The sequence below is a fragment of the Amblyraja radiata genome, chromosome 4 (genome assembly GCF_010909765.2).
Source record: "Amblyraja radiata isolate CabotCenter1 chromosome 4, sAmbRad1.1.pri, whole genome shotgun sequence".
NCBI classification, from domain to species: Eukaryota; Metazoa; Chordata; class Chondrichthyes; order Rajiformes; family Rajidae; genus Amblyraja; species Amblyraja radiata.
Window position 1 is genome coordinate 2,628,930 of NC_045959.1, and position 14,076 is coordinate 2,643,005.

Here is a 14,076-nt window from a genome sequence, read left to right on the forward strand (position 1 = left end):
ACTAATCACTGGCATGGTTAGTCCTTCATCAGCAGTGGGTTGCAAACTGTTCTATATATATTCCAGAAATCCCATGGTTTAAACCATTTTATTTCTCCCAGTTTGTGAAAATTAAAATTTATTGTAATCAATTTTTGAGATTTGCTTCTCCAGTTTTTCTATTTGCATGTCTCCCACGGTAGTATTATTTTAGAGAAATTCACACCCATATAAATGCAGTACCTGGGAATGAGTTTCTTTAAAATGAATTATAGGAAGAGGTTGGCAAGCTAGAACTTCACACCTTGGTATGTAAGAGATTGATGGATGATCTAATTGATGTGAATAAACCACAAGGGTAAAAGACAGAGGGAATGTACAGTCATTTTTCCAATGTTTGGAAATCAAGAATCTCTTTTCTATCATTGTTGCCTGCTCTATTATTACAATCCACTGACATCTTACATTAGCAATGTTACAAAATTTTGAGATTTAAAAAATCAAGTCTGTAATTTATCCCATCAGATAAAGCATAAAAATAAGTTTAATTTGACACCTAATTCACTTTCATATCTCAAGTATTTAAAAAGTTATGGCCATTTTCATACTCAGAAATTAGCATCTTGTTCCCTATTGATTTTCTATGGACATAACAAAAAAGCTGTGATCGTGAACAGTCAAAAGCCCATAACTTTCTTAAAAATTAAGAGAACTGAATGAAATTTTCAGTTATCATAGATTGAAGCATTCTGAAACAAATATAAAATAATCTTACTTGGATGACCTGAAATTAAAGCATATAATTAGTTAGTTACCTAATTGTAGCTAATTTCAGACTTCAATTACTAGATCTAAACATCTATCCATTTCTTAATAAATGATCAACATTCTTGAATAGCCTAAATGTCCAAATAATATTCACAAATAATTCACAATAAAACATGATTTTTAAATCTCATTTACATTAATTTATAGACCAAATGGAAGGAATTTAGTGTTCAATTGCTGTAAATAAATGCCCATTTAAATCAGCTTTCCAGTGGGTCCCTGTGAACGCGCTGGTTTAGAACGTTCACATTGCGGTAGATTTGTGCCCTCAAATGCCCAGAAAAATACTGCGGGATATAATGGGCCCAAAATGAGCTACTCGCAATATTAAACTTTGTATAAAGGGATCTTAAGAAGCCCTTTTTAATGTAAAAATATACAACCTACCTTCAGTTATTTGCTCTATGATACCCTGCGGTTGCGGGTGGTCGCGGGTTTTGAGATTGATTTTTAAACTACTATAACTATTATACGAGGCCTTTAAAACTAATAATAGCTTTTGCGACGGGGTCTTCCAGCGATTTTTCGTTAATAATTAACTAGGCTGAACATCTTCGATTTGAACAGCCTAGAGAAAATCGCGTTTTAAACCTGCCCCCTCTAAACGGCGCCAAAATCGCGCACACCCGCAGCGGCAGATTTTCAACGACGCTTCAGGTACGCTTTGCAACATACCTACTTACATGAGCCAACTCTTATGTGGTATTTCACCAACATTGGTGCTTGGATCTTCAGTTGGTTAGGCATGAAGCTTTGGAATTGTCATTATGCATTGTTGCCTCTTTCAGGGTGCTTATTCAACCGTAAACTTTACTTGAAGTAAGATTCCTGCTCAAGTTTGTTATTAAATGTTGCAATTATTATTTTTGTCCCTTTAAGAAGCACCTTGGGATCATTTCACTAGGCTTTAGATCCCATATGAGAATCCATTGTCCTGTTTCTGTACTCTGTCCATTCATCCAAAGTGAACATGAAAGCTCTATTACTGCAACTTCCAGTTTATACATCAATGAATCATTAAAGACTTGATGTTTTCTCTAATTTTCTTCCACAGCTGTATAATTGAAAGTGAATTAAATGGTTTTGCCCAGGCTGATAAAATGCACTGCAGAAAAATGATTTAACGATTTAAGCAGACTAGATAATCTTAGAAAGTTTTAAGAAGTTTAGAAGACTTTTTAAATCAATAAAGGCAACTGAATCTCCTATCCAATGACATTAAAAATTGAATGTAATCAAAACCAAAATAATTTTAGTAGTCAGCTAATACACTTAATTTCAGAAACATCAGGGAATATTTGCAAATAATTCACCTCTATTGGGTTAAATTTAACACTGCTGATACTGTCCACACTCCACGTAAAAGAGCGAATTGGGCTAGTCCTCTGTTCATCCCAGATATCCACCTGCTGTCCACATGTTGCAAATACACCATCTTTCCAATGGTGATCAATTCCTGTATAAACAGTCTAAGTACAAGCATGGATTATTACATTTGTTATGAGTACCAAGCATGCAATATTAGATTTATGCAGCAATACGGAGATAAAATATAACACACTTTTCAGAAGTAAAAATGGTAATTCAATAAAATGTAAAATAAAAAAGTGTGGATTCATGTATAGAACTTTATAAATTCTAGTTGATTTATAAAGCTAATAGGAAAAATATAGCGAAGGCAGATGATGCGGATAAAATTGACTAAAGGGATTGACGATCGTTTTTTTATGGAAGTAAATTGTAGTTATATTTAAAATTTATTTGTAGCCCAAACACCTTTGCAAACTGTCAGGAAAGCTATTATATTTGTATCACCTGTCACAATATCAATGGGATGATTTCAAATATCTCAAGAAATCCCAGTTCACTGTTGCTTCCCTTTTATCCATTTCGTCATTTAATCCATCCTGCTTTCCGCCCCATCAAAATTCTTCTTTGTAACTCTGCTTTACTTCCCTCTCAGTTATAACAGTCTTTCATCAGAACTGACACTTACAGCTTTCACTCTCTCTCTCTCTCTCTCTCTCTCTCTCTCTATGATACGATTTTCCATATTTCCCAATTTTATTTCTCCTTCCATTTAAGTTTCGATTCAAAATAAAAATCTGCTTTCATGAACTAATAACCTGTCTCTGGTCCTTTCCTGTTCAGAACAAGTGAAGCTAGAGTTACTGGCAGCAGAACATACGTGATGCATCTATAAAAGTGTAATTAGCTGACCATGAAATTATCCTGTTCCACATTCTGGAAGGTGATTAACACCTATTATATTTTGACAGCAGAGCAAGGGTTCCTGCAATACTGTATTTGGCGCCAGAGTAGTTTTCTGATTTCCAGTAGCATTTATGACCTCACCATGCACTAACAGACATTTGCAAGGTATTTAAGTCTCACCAGCATAACCCTGTGCCTTTGTTTACATAAGGATTTCTGCCGCACATATTTTATTTATCAATAATTTGCTAAATAAATGTCATACCTTGCCTAGAATCATGTGCATTGGCTCTTCTTCCTCATTAAATGCGGGACTCTCCATTTTCCACTGTTTGATGGTCTTATCATCACCGACCTTCAATAAAACTCAATCTATTAAAAAAACTGCAAATAAGCAAAACTAATTCTACTTTTACCTGTAGGGTAAAAGTTTAAATGCTCACAGTAATAATTAGGATCTATTATAGCCCATGCGACATGAAGAAATTGGTACCGATAAAGAAACTCTGAAATGCATTATATATTTAAAATAATCTGACTAATTGCAATAGCTTGCCAAAACATTAATTACAATAGTTTGACAAATGTCTTGCAAAATTATGATTGAAACCTTTGGAAAGAAATCCAATTTTGCACAACAAAAACTGAAATCATTAAACATATCTCTCAATGTAAAAACCACAACAGTTAAACTTGACTCTCATAGTTTAATGATGATTCTTTCAAATTATTTTTGGTCTTCAATTAGTCTTTTCTTTCCCCACTATTATCATTAAACTTGATGACTATATTATGATTATTAGCACTCGGGGAACAATGATGAAGCATGAGAAATACTTATGTTCTGAAATACAGTAATTCAGTCTACTGTTCAAGGATGTGGACATTTTATAACTACTGAGAAAAATAATCACAAACTGCACATCAAGTGGTAATTACAATCTACACTGCAGTAGATTTTCTGATATTCTTCATTATTATTTTCTTGCAAGTAATTATCCATAAACCATCCTAATTCACATTTGCTTGATGTCCCAAAGAAACATCACCTAAATACATGACATCAGATTCTACAATAAAGCAAATGAAAGTAAGCCTTATGTTAGAACCATCCCTCATGGTCTCTTCATAGTCCATTGTTTCTTCCTTAATAGGCTAGATATTATATGCATGCACATTCATGTGAATGCCAAAGTATACAGACATCTCAAAGCCATCCTCTCAGAACTAGACACCTATCACACTCGTAAATTTATGCTCATTCAAAAACAGAAAATGCTGTATATACTTGGCAGATCAGGCTGCGTCTGTAGGAAGAGAAGTATTTTCTGGATTCATTTTACATTTCTAACCTGTATTGTTTTTAATCTCTGTAGTCCAGAATACAATTCCTACTGCTCCCACTCAATCCTATGCTCCTGCATAGTCACGATTTCCTTTCTTCAACATCAAAACTCCCACTTACTCTCCCTTCTCTCTCCTTTAAGAAACTCCTTAAAATTGACCTCTGATTCTGATGCCTTATTCATATTATTGATCATACTTAGCCTAAGAATGGTCCCGTGACTTGGGATGTCATATTAGCCTGCAGACATGATACATGTGTAATTAGTCAGTATTGTAATTACTATTCCTTTTATTTAAAAAAACCCATTAAAATGACTCCGATGAAAGCATGCACAGCTAGTTTTTTTTTACACTAAGATTTTGAACATCAATCAATAAAACCTAGAAAGCTGAAGATCATAGATAATTTAGTCCCTCGATAATATTCTGTTTTCTCTTACATCATAGCTAAGCTTACCTTAACTTATGTTACTACTCTTGCTCTGTTTTCCACAAAACCCTCACCTAATAAAAATCCACACAACTTAAACATGAAATTTTCAATTGGTCAGCATCCTCGGCATTTTTAGGGGAACTGTTTCCAATAGTCCACTAAATTTCCATTATGGAAAAAATGTAAAATTATATTACTCCCTAAATGGCCTCTTTTGTTTATGGATCTCAACCCGAAACGTCACCTATTCCTTTTCTCTAGAGATGTTGTCTGACCTGCTGAGTTACACCAGTTTTTTGTGTCTATGTTTGATTTATACCAGCATCTGCAGTTCTTCCTTCTTCTTCCGTCCTTCCCCCCCCCCCCCCCCGCACACTAACCCCCCTCTTGATTTATATTAATATTATTCACTCGCTCCTTTTACCCCATCCCTCACCCTATCCACTCACGCATAGCCCCCAACTGCGCAGGCGCTGTTGGAGAGAGAGAGAGGGGGGGGGGGGTAGAGAGGGAGGGCAGAGACAGGGAGAGAAAGAGAGGGCATAGACAGGGAGAGAGAGGGCAGAGACAAGGAGAGAGAGGGAAAGGGCAGAGACAGAGGGCAGAGGGGGAGAGAGGGTAGAGACAGGGAGATGGACAGAGACAGGGAGAGAGGGCAGAGACAGGGAGAGAGAGGGAAAGGGCAGAGAGAGGGCAGAGGGGGAGAGAGGGTAGAGACAGGGAGATGGACAGAGACAGGGAGAGAGGGCAGAGACAGGGGGAGAGAGGGAAAGGGCAGAGACAGAGGGGGAGAGAGGGTAGAGACAGGGAGGGACAGAGACAGGGAGAGAGGGCAGAGACGGAGAGAGAGAGGCAGAGACAGGGAGAGAGAGAGGGCAGAGACAGGGAGAGAGGGCAGGGAGAGAGAGGGCAGAGACAGGGGGAGAGAGAGGGCAGAGACAGGGAGAGAGAGAGAGGGCAGAGACAGGGAGAGAGTGGGCAGAGACAGGGAGAGGGAGAGAGGGGCACAGACAGGGAGAGAGAGAGGGCAAAGACAGGGAGAGAGGGCAAAGACAGGGAGAGAAGGCAGAGACAGGGAGGGGGAGAAATAGGTGGGGAAGGATGGGAGAAAGAGGGGGGAAGGAGAGGGGGGGAAGGGAGGAAGAGGAAGAGGAGGGGGGACAGGAGGAAGGGAGCGGGGGGCGCATCGACCATAGAACTGCGTGTTCAGTGGCTTCAATCCAGAGCCCGGGGGGGAGGGGGTCGTTGTCGGCTTCAGGCTCCCGTCTTGGATGGGTTGAAACATTTCAAATAAACTAATCAGAAAGACAATTAATATTTGCTTCTGTTCCTCCAGCATTGTGTCTACCTAATATTTGCTTGAAATGTATTGAGAAACCAGGAAAATTAACTCTACTTTTTGATAATGCAAAAAGTCATAATCATTACTTGAAATTACTTTGTTGTAAATAGTTGAACAAATACACCACCTACCAAGGCCCCTCCTTTCAACATCTCCACTGACCTCCTTACCCCTCCTCCACACTGCTTCCTCTCCCAGTTTGACCTGGTCACCCCTACTGAAATCTCCAAACTCATCAGCTCTTCCAAACCCACTACCTGCTCCCTCGACCCTCTCCCCACTCCCCTGCTGAAGTCCTGCCTCCCCGTTCTCTGCCCCTACCTCACTAATCTCTTCAACTCCTCATTGTCCCAAGGAATTGTCCCCTCCGCTTTCAAAACTGCTGCTGTCACACCAATCTTAAAGAAACCTGGTCTTGATCCCTCCTCTCTCATTAATTACCGCCCAATCTCAAACCTCCCCTTTCTTTCAAAAACCCTGGAGCGTATCGTTGCGTCACAACTTCATTCCCACCTCCTTGCGTATAACCTATTCGAACCCCTCCAATCTGGCTTTCTCCCCCTCCATAGCACAGAAACTGCTCTCCTCAAAGTCCTCAACGACCTCCTCACCTCTGCTGACACGGGTTCCCTCAACATCCTCATCCTCCTCGACCTGAGTGCAGCCTTCGATACAGTGAACCATAACATCCTGCTTACCAGACTTGGGGACCTTGGCATTGAAGGTTCTGTACTCAGCTGGCTCTGTTCCTACCTTTCCAACAGATCCCACTTCATCTCTCACCATAACCACACCTCTGCTACAGCCACAGTCACTCAAGGTGTTCCCCAAGGCTCCGTACTCGGCCCCCTCCTCTTCATCATCTACATCCTCCCCCTTGGTCAGATACTCCGCCACTTCAACCTGGACTACCACTGTTACGCCGATGACACCCAGATCTACCTCGGCACCAAATCCCCCCACAAGCCCCCGTCTCCCATATCAACTCCTGTTTGTCAGCTATAAAAACCTGAATGCAACATAACTTCCTCAAACTCAACAGCCATAAGACAGAATTCCTCCTCATAGGCTCCAAAGCCACACTCAGCAAAATCAATAACCCCACTCTCACCATCGACGGCACCACTGTCTCCCCATCTCCCCAGGCCCGCAACCTTGGTGTGATCTTTGATTCCACCCTCTCCCTTGAGCCTCACATCCGCCATGTCATTAAAACCTCCTTCTTTCATCTCCGCAACATCGCCAAACTCAGACCCTCTCTCACACCTCCCGCTGCTGAAAGACTCATCCATGCCTTCATCTCCTCCCGACTGGACTATTGCAACTCACTTCTCCTTGGCATCAGCTCCACCTACATCAACCGACTCCAACTGGTCCAGAACGCAGCCGCCCGACTCATCACCCACACCAAATCCTGGCATCACATCACTCCAGTCCTCAAACAACTTCACTGGCTTCCCATCTCCCACCGGATCACCTACAAAATCCTGGTCCTCACCTACAAAGCCCTCCACCATCTGGCCCCCCCATATCTCATTGACCTCCTCTCCCCCTACCAACCCTCACGGTCCCTCAGATCCATATCAGCCGGTCTCCTCTCCATCCACAATGCCAAACTCCGCAGTTTTGGGGACAGAGCCTTCTCCAGGGCAGCTCCCAGGCTCTGGAACTCCCTCCCCCAACTGATTCGCAATTCCGTGTCCCTCACCATCTTCCAGTCCCGCCTCAAGACCCATCTCTTCACCTCTGCCTATCCTTAGCCCCACGTCCCCCTCCCTTTTCATCTGTGCATTAATTGCCTCATATTGTGTATTGAATTGAATTCTGCCTTTACTTTGTGTACTAGTCATGTCTCTACTATTTATTTCATTCCCCTTACATGTTTTTCCTCTACCTGCTAAATTTTTGTAAGGTGTCCTTGAGACTCTTGAAAGGCGCCCATAAATAAAATGTATTATTATTTATTATTATCAACGGCACCACTGTCTCCCCATCTCCCCAGGCCCGCAACCTTGGCGTGATCTTTGATTCCACCCTCTCCCTTGAGCCTCACATCCGCCATGTCATTAAAACCTCCTTCTTTCACCTCCGCAGCATCGCCAAAATCAGACCCTCTCTCACACCTCCCGTTGCTGAAAGACTCATCCATGCTTTCATCTCCTCCCGACTGGACTACTGCAACTCACTTCTCCTTGGCATCAGCTCCACCTACATCAACCGACTCCAACTGGTCCAGAACGCAGCCGCCCGACTCATCACTCACACCAAATCCTGGCATCACATCACTCCAGTCCTCAAACAACTTCACTGGCTTCCCATCTCCCACCGGATCACCTACAAAATCCTGGTCCTCACCTACAAAGCCCTCCACCATCTGCCCCCCCCATATCTCACTGACCTCCTCTCCCCCTACCAACCCTCACGGTCCCTCAGATCCACATCAGCCAGTCTCCTCTCCATCCACAAATCCAACCTCCGCAGTTTTGGGGACAGAGCCTTCTCCAGGGCAGCTCCCAGGCTCTGGAACTCCCTCCCCCAACTGATCCGCAATTCCGTGTCCCTCACCATCTTCCAGTCCCGCCTCAAGACCCATCTCTTCACCTCTGCCTATCCTTAGCCCCACGTCCCCCTCCCTTTTCATCTGTGCTTGAATTGCCTCATATTTTGTTTTGAATTGAATTCTGTCTTTAATTTGTGTACTAGTCATGTCTCTACTATTTATTTCATTCCGCTTACATGTTTTTACTCTACTTGCTAAATGTTTGTAAGGTGTCCTTGAGACTCTTGAAAGGCGCCCATAAATAAAATTTATTATTATTATTATTATTATACTTACTGTAAAAAATGATGTACCACAGAATCTAGAACAGATGCCTCTGACAAAACCTGTGTGCGCTTGCACTGTACGGATGCATTCACGCTTCATCAAGTTCCAAACTTTGATCTACACAAAAATAATAGAACATTCACATTATATAAAGAATTGCAGAAATTATATTTTTCCAAAAGTTGTACAAGTAGAGTCTCTTTCAAAAAATATTTTTATAAACAATTTCAGCGAAACTCAAATTTTAAGTGATTTTTAAGCAAGGGATTCAATTTATACATGGAAAATAGATGATGGTACATTTTAAAGTACTATCATTATTGATGATATTGTTTTCCCTTGGGCATGCAAGAGAATCCTGATGCACCTAGCAGTGAAACACTTGCAAATGTTGATTTCTCTCAAATTGATATTCAGTTCAAGGACAGAAATTTAACTGCAAAATAAATTAGAATGTTTTCTGATACCAGTGCATGCCAACTGAGTTGTTATTTTGCTATATAACAAATATGTAGGAGTAAACCATGTAAAGGGACATTAGGTGAAAGACTGGCGAGGTCAAACAGGATGTCACCCTTCTCTTCTCAATTACATGGTGTAGAAACAAAACCAGCAAGTCCCTCTTATCATTAAAAACAAAATCTAATTTCACTTCTTCACAGAATACCAACAGCCATAATTACTGTCCATATGGTTACCAAGATATAGATCAGAGAAAACTTGGTGAAAGTTGCAGTGGGGTTGGGAAAACATAGGGCGAAGAGAATAAGGCGAGGTCACGACTGCTGTGGAAAGAAGGATTCTGAGCAAAGAATAAAAACTATGAAATGGGTTGTTAAAGGTGGGAACACAAACCGAGGAATGTAAAAGTTGTGCTGTGCATTGCAGGTCAGGATATTCTAATTGACAAATAAATACTGAACCTATATCACAAACAGGCAGGGAGTTCCGATGCAAATACAGAAAGCAAATAATCTTAAATTGCAGAATTCATTATAAAGTTCAGGCAGCAATATATCAGGGCTGCAACTCTCATGCATTGAGCGTGAGAATCACGCATTTCACTCGATTCTCACGCTCTAATGCTGATCACAGTAGTCTCACGCTCAAATTTTTAAATTTTAATTAAGAAAGTCACGAAAAATTCAATTCGCCCAAGGCTTCCACACTCATTGGTGACCACACTCACCAATGAGAATAGCTTTCTGTCAGCGAGTTGCCCGTAAATAACGAACAATTTGATTGGATTAAGCCCATCGCACACTATTTAAAATGGCAAATTCTGCAGTGCTAATGATTCCATTTGACACTCAGTTGCTGGAAATTCAAATTAAAGCAAAAAGTGTTTTTGAGGCGAGTAAAAACAATGAAGGGAATATATGAGGTGAATGCATATTCTTTTTCCCCGGAGTATGTGATTCAAGAACTACAGGGCCTTGTTTTAAAGCAGGGCTCTCAAACTACCGGCCCGCGGGATGATTTGGGAAAAAAAGGAGTTTAGTTTAGAGTCTAAAGGTGAGACATGCCGGTGGTCCCAGTACCAATCCCCGAGGCACCGCTCACACCTCCCACCCTCACCTCCGGCGGCTCTGTGTCCGTCAGCCGCTCTGTCCACACCCCATGGAGATTTAACCCCGGAGCCAGGAATGGAGGTGCCGCCTCCAAAGCCGTGAGGATGGATCTTGGACTAAGGCCCCGCTCCGATGCCCGGTCCCTGGGTCACTGACACTCACCTCCCCCGGACCCCAGCTGGACACAGAGCACCTGGGCCGGCCCGCATTCCAAGAGGGGCGGGGGATAGAGACGGGGGGGAGGGGGGGAAAACGCGCCCTAGGCTACCCAAGCCTAGCTATAATGCAGGAGGCTACAAATGGGTCAGAGCGTGAAAGGGGAAGACAAATCAAAGTGACCGGCAACTGAAAGCTCGATTTGAATATTTCTACTTTCAAACATAGAAACATAGAAAATAGGTGCAGGAGTAGGCCATTCGGCCCTTCGAGCCTGCACTGCCATTCGATATGATCATGGCTGATCATCCAACTCATCCCATCCCTGCCTTCTCTCCATACCCCCTGATCCCTTTAGCCACAAAGGCCACATCTAACTCCCTCTTAAATATAGCCAATCAACTGCCTTCTGTGGCAGAGAATTCCACAGATTCACCATTCTCTGTGTAAAAAATGATTTTCTCATCTCGGTCCTAAAAGACTTCTCACTTATCCTTAAACTGTGACCCCTAGTTCTGGACTTCCCCAACATCGGGAATAATCTTCCTGCATCTAGCCTGTCCAACCCCTTAAGAATTTTGTACGTTTCTATACAATCCCCCCTCAATCTTCTGAATTCTAGCGTGTACAAGCCGAGTCTATCCAGTCTTTCTTCATATGAAAGTCGTGCCATCCCAGGAATCAGTCTGGTGAACCTTCTCTGTACTCTCTATGGCAAGAATGTCTTTCCTCAGATTGGGAGACCAAAACTGTACGCAATACTCCAGGTGTGGTCTCACCAAGACCCTGTAAGACCCTGTACAACCCCTGTACCAGAGGACTGGGAGAAATTCAGAGTCCAGCAGAGGAGGACAAAGGGCTTAATTAGGAAAGGGAAAATAGATTATGAAAGAAAACTGGCAGGGAACATAAAAACTGACTGCAAAAGCTTTTATAGATATGTGAAGAGAAAAAGATTAGTTAAAACAAATGTAGGTCCCTTGCAGTCAGAAACAGGTGAATTGATCATGGGGAACAAGGACATGGCAGACCAATTGAATAACTAAGGTACACAAAAATGCTGGAGAAACTCAGCGGGTGCAGCAGCATCTATGGAGTGAAGGAGATAGGTAACGTTTCGGGCCGAAACCCTTCTTCAGACTGAAGAAGTTATTCAGATTGAATAACTACTTTGGTTCTGTCTTCACTAAGGAAGACATAAATAATCTGCTGGAAATAGCAGGGGACCGGGTGTCAAATGAGATGGAGGAACTGAGTGAAATCCAGGTTAGCCGGGAAGTGGTGTTAGGTAAATTGAATGGATTAAACGCCGATAAATCCCCAGGGCCAGATAGGCTGCATCCCAGAGTACTTAAGGAAGTAGCCCCAGAAATAGTGGATGCATTAGTGATAATTTTTCAAAACTCTTTAGATTCTGGAGTAGTTCCTGAGGATTGGAGGGTAGCCAATGTAACCCCACTTTTTAAAAAGGGAAGAAGAGAGAAAACGGGGAATTACAGACCAGTTAGTCTAACGTCGGTAGTGGGGAAACTGCTAGAATCAGTTATTAAAGATGGGATAGCAGCACATTTGGAAAGTGGTGAAATCATTGGACAAAGTCAGCATGGATTTATGAAATGTAAATCATGTCTGACGAATCTTATAGAATTTTTCGAGGATGTAACTAGTAGAGTGGATAAGGGAGAACCAGTGGATGTGTTATATCTGCTTTCAGAAGGCTGTCGACAAGGTCCCACATAAGAGATTAGTATACAAACTTAAAGCACATGATATTGGGGGTTCAGTATTGATACTCTTATACTCAAATCCTTTTGCTATAAATGCTAACATACCATTTTCCTTCTTCACTGCCTGCTGCACCTGTATTCCTACTTTCAATGACTGGTGTACCATGACACCCAGGTCTCGTTGCATCTCCCCTTTTCCTAATCGGCCACCATTCAGATAATAGTCCACTTTCCTGTTTTTGCCACCAAAGTGGATAACCTCACATTTATCCACATTATACTGCATCTGCCATGCATTTGCCCACTCACCCAACCTATCCAAGTCACCTTGCAGCCTCCTAGCATCCTCCTGACAGCTAACACTGCCCCCCAGCTTCGTGTCATCCGCAAACTTGGAGATGTTGCATTCAATTCCCTCATCCAGATCATTAATATATATTGTAAATAGCTGGGGTCCCAGCACTGAGCCTTGCGGTACCCCACTAGTCACTGCCTGTCATTCTGAAAAGGACCAGTTTACTCCTACTCTTTGCTTCCAGTCAGCCAGCCAGTTCTCTATCCACATCAATACTGGAAAAAAGGTAATAGATTATGGCCATGGATAGCATATGAGGTGCCAATTTCTAAGGTGGAAAGGTTAGAGTGATTGGTTAGGAGTTCCTCGGTGTCTTAGTAATGTGGCTTTAAATGGGAAAGGTATTCTCCATTTACCATTATCTAGCCAAACAGAGGTGCAAAGATGAGGTTATAGTTGCAATTATCAGGGTGTAAGGATGCCTTAGTTCGTAATCTGGTGCCAAGTGTAACTAGGAGGAAATGGAACTCAAAGCAGGCAATAGAAGAAACACAAGCAGCTCTGAGGCATGCAGACATTGTTTGTAGGGTGCAGCACAGGGAAGCCAGTGTGGAGTAAGGCAGGTCCAACAGAGAGGAGGAAATTGGTTGTCGAGCAGGTACTTCGTCAGGAGGAAGCAGTGAGTTGTGCAACGGCAGTAGCTACGGTTAAGCAGGGATAGTGGATGAACTGGGAAAGTGTAGAAAAGTGGAGGTTTAGATGAACGGACCTATGATGCATGGAGGCGGGTCATGTAAGATTCCTTATAAGGGCTATTTATAATGTGCTGCCATCACTGCAGAACCTCAAACAATAGGTAGGTGGGTATCCGGCATGTCCCTTGTGTTCAGAGGTGGCAAAGTTGAGGCATATTTTATCAGGATGTAGGACTAGTCTCTCAGGATCGGTATACTTTGCGGCATAACCAGGTATTGAAGTGTATAGCTGCAGCAATTGAGAGGAGGAGAGTACAGGTGAATTCAGTGGGCATCAGGACTGGGAATGTAGCCATTCATTTTGTCTGTGAGGGAGAGAAAGTTTGAGGTGGAAAGTTTGCAGATAGGTATGAATCAGGCCAGTTACGAGGAGCTAATGAATGGGAGATGCGGATAGATTTAGGAGGAAAACTTGTTATTCCACAGGAAATAATTACTACTAGTTTGAGGCCTGATAGAAACATAGAAAATAGGTGCAGGAGGAGGCCATTCGGCCCTTCGAGCCTGCACCACCATTCAATATGATCATGGCTGATCATCCAACTCTGTATCCTGTACCTGCCTTCTCTCCATACCCCCACAAGGGCCACATCTAACTCCCT

The 14,076-nt window shown here is 42.4% G+C and overlaps 1 protein-coding gene across 2 annotated transcripts in view; it reads right to left on the bottom strand.

Annotated features, from left to right (window-relative positions):
* dcaf13 (DDB1 and CUL4 associated factor 13) overlaps positions 1-14,076 on the bottom strand; it is a 66,300-nt gene that overhangs the window by 34,131 nt on the left and 18,093 nt on the right. For both annotated transcript variants that reach the window (XR_004411624.1, XM_033018907.1), the window contains exons 3-5: positions 8,980-9,087; positions 3,287-3,376; positions 2,121-2,276 (exon numbers count right to left, since the gene is read on the bottom strand). Coding sequence is in view for 1 of the 2 variants with exons in the window: in XM_033018907.1 (XP_032874798.1) it covers positions 2,121-2,276; positions 3,287-3,376; positions 8,980-9,087 (354 nt within the window). In the remaining variant the exon portion in view is untranslated. The remainder of the gene's footprint in view (positions 1-2,120; positions 2,277-3,286; positions 3,377-8,979; positions 9,088-14,076) is intronic.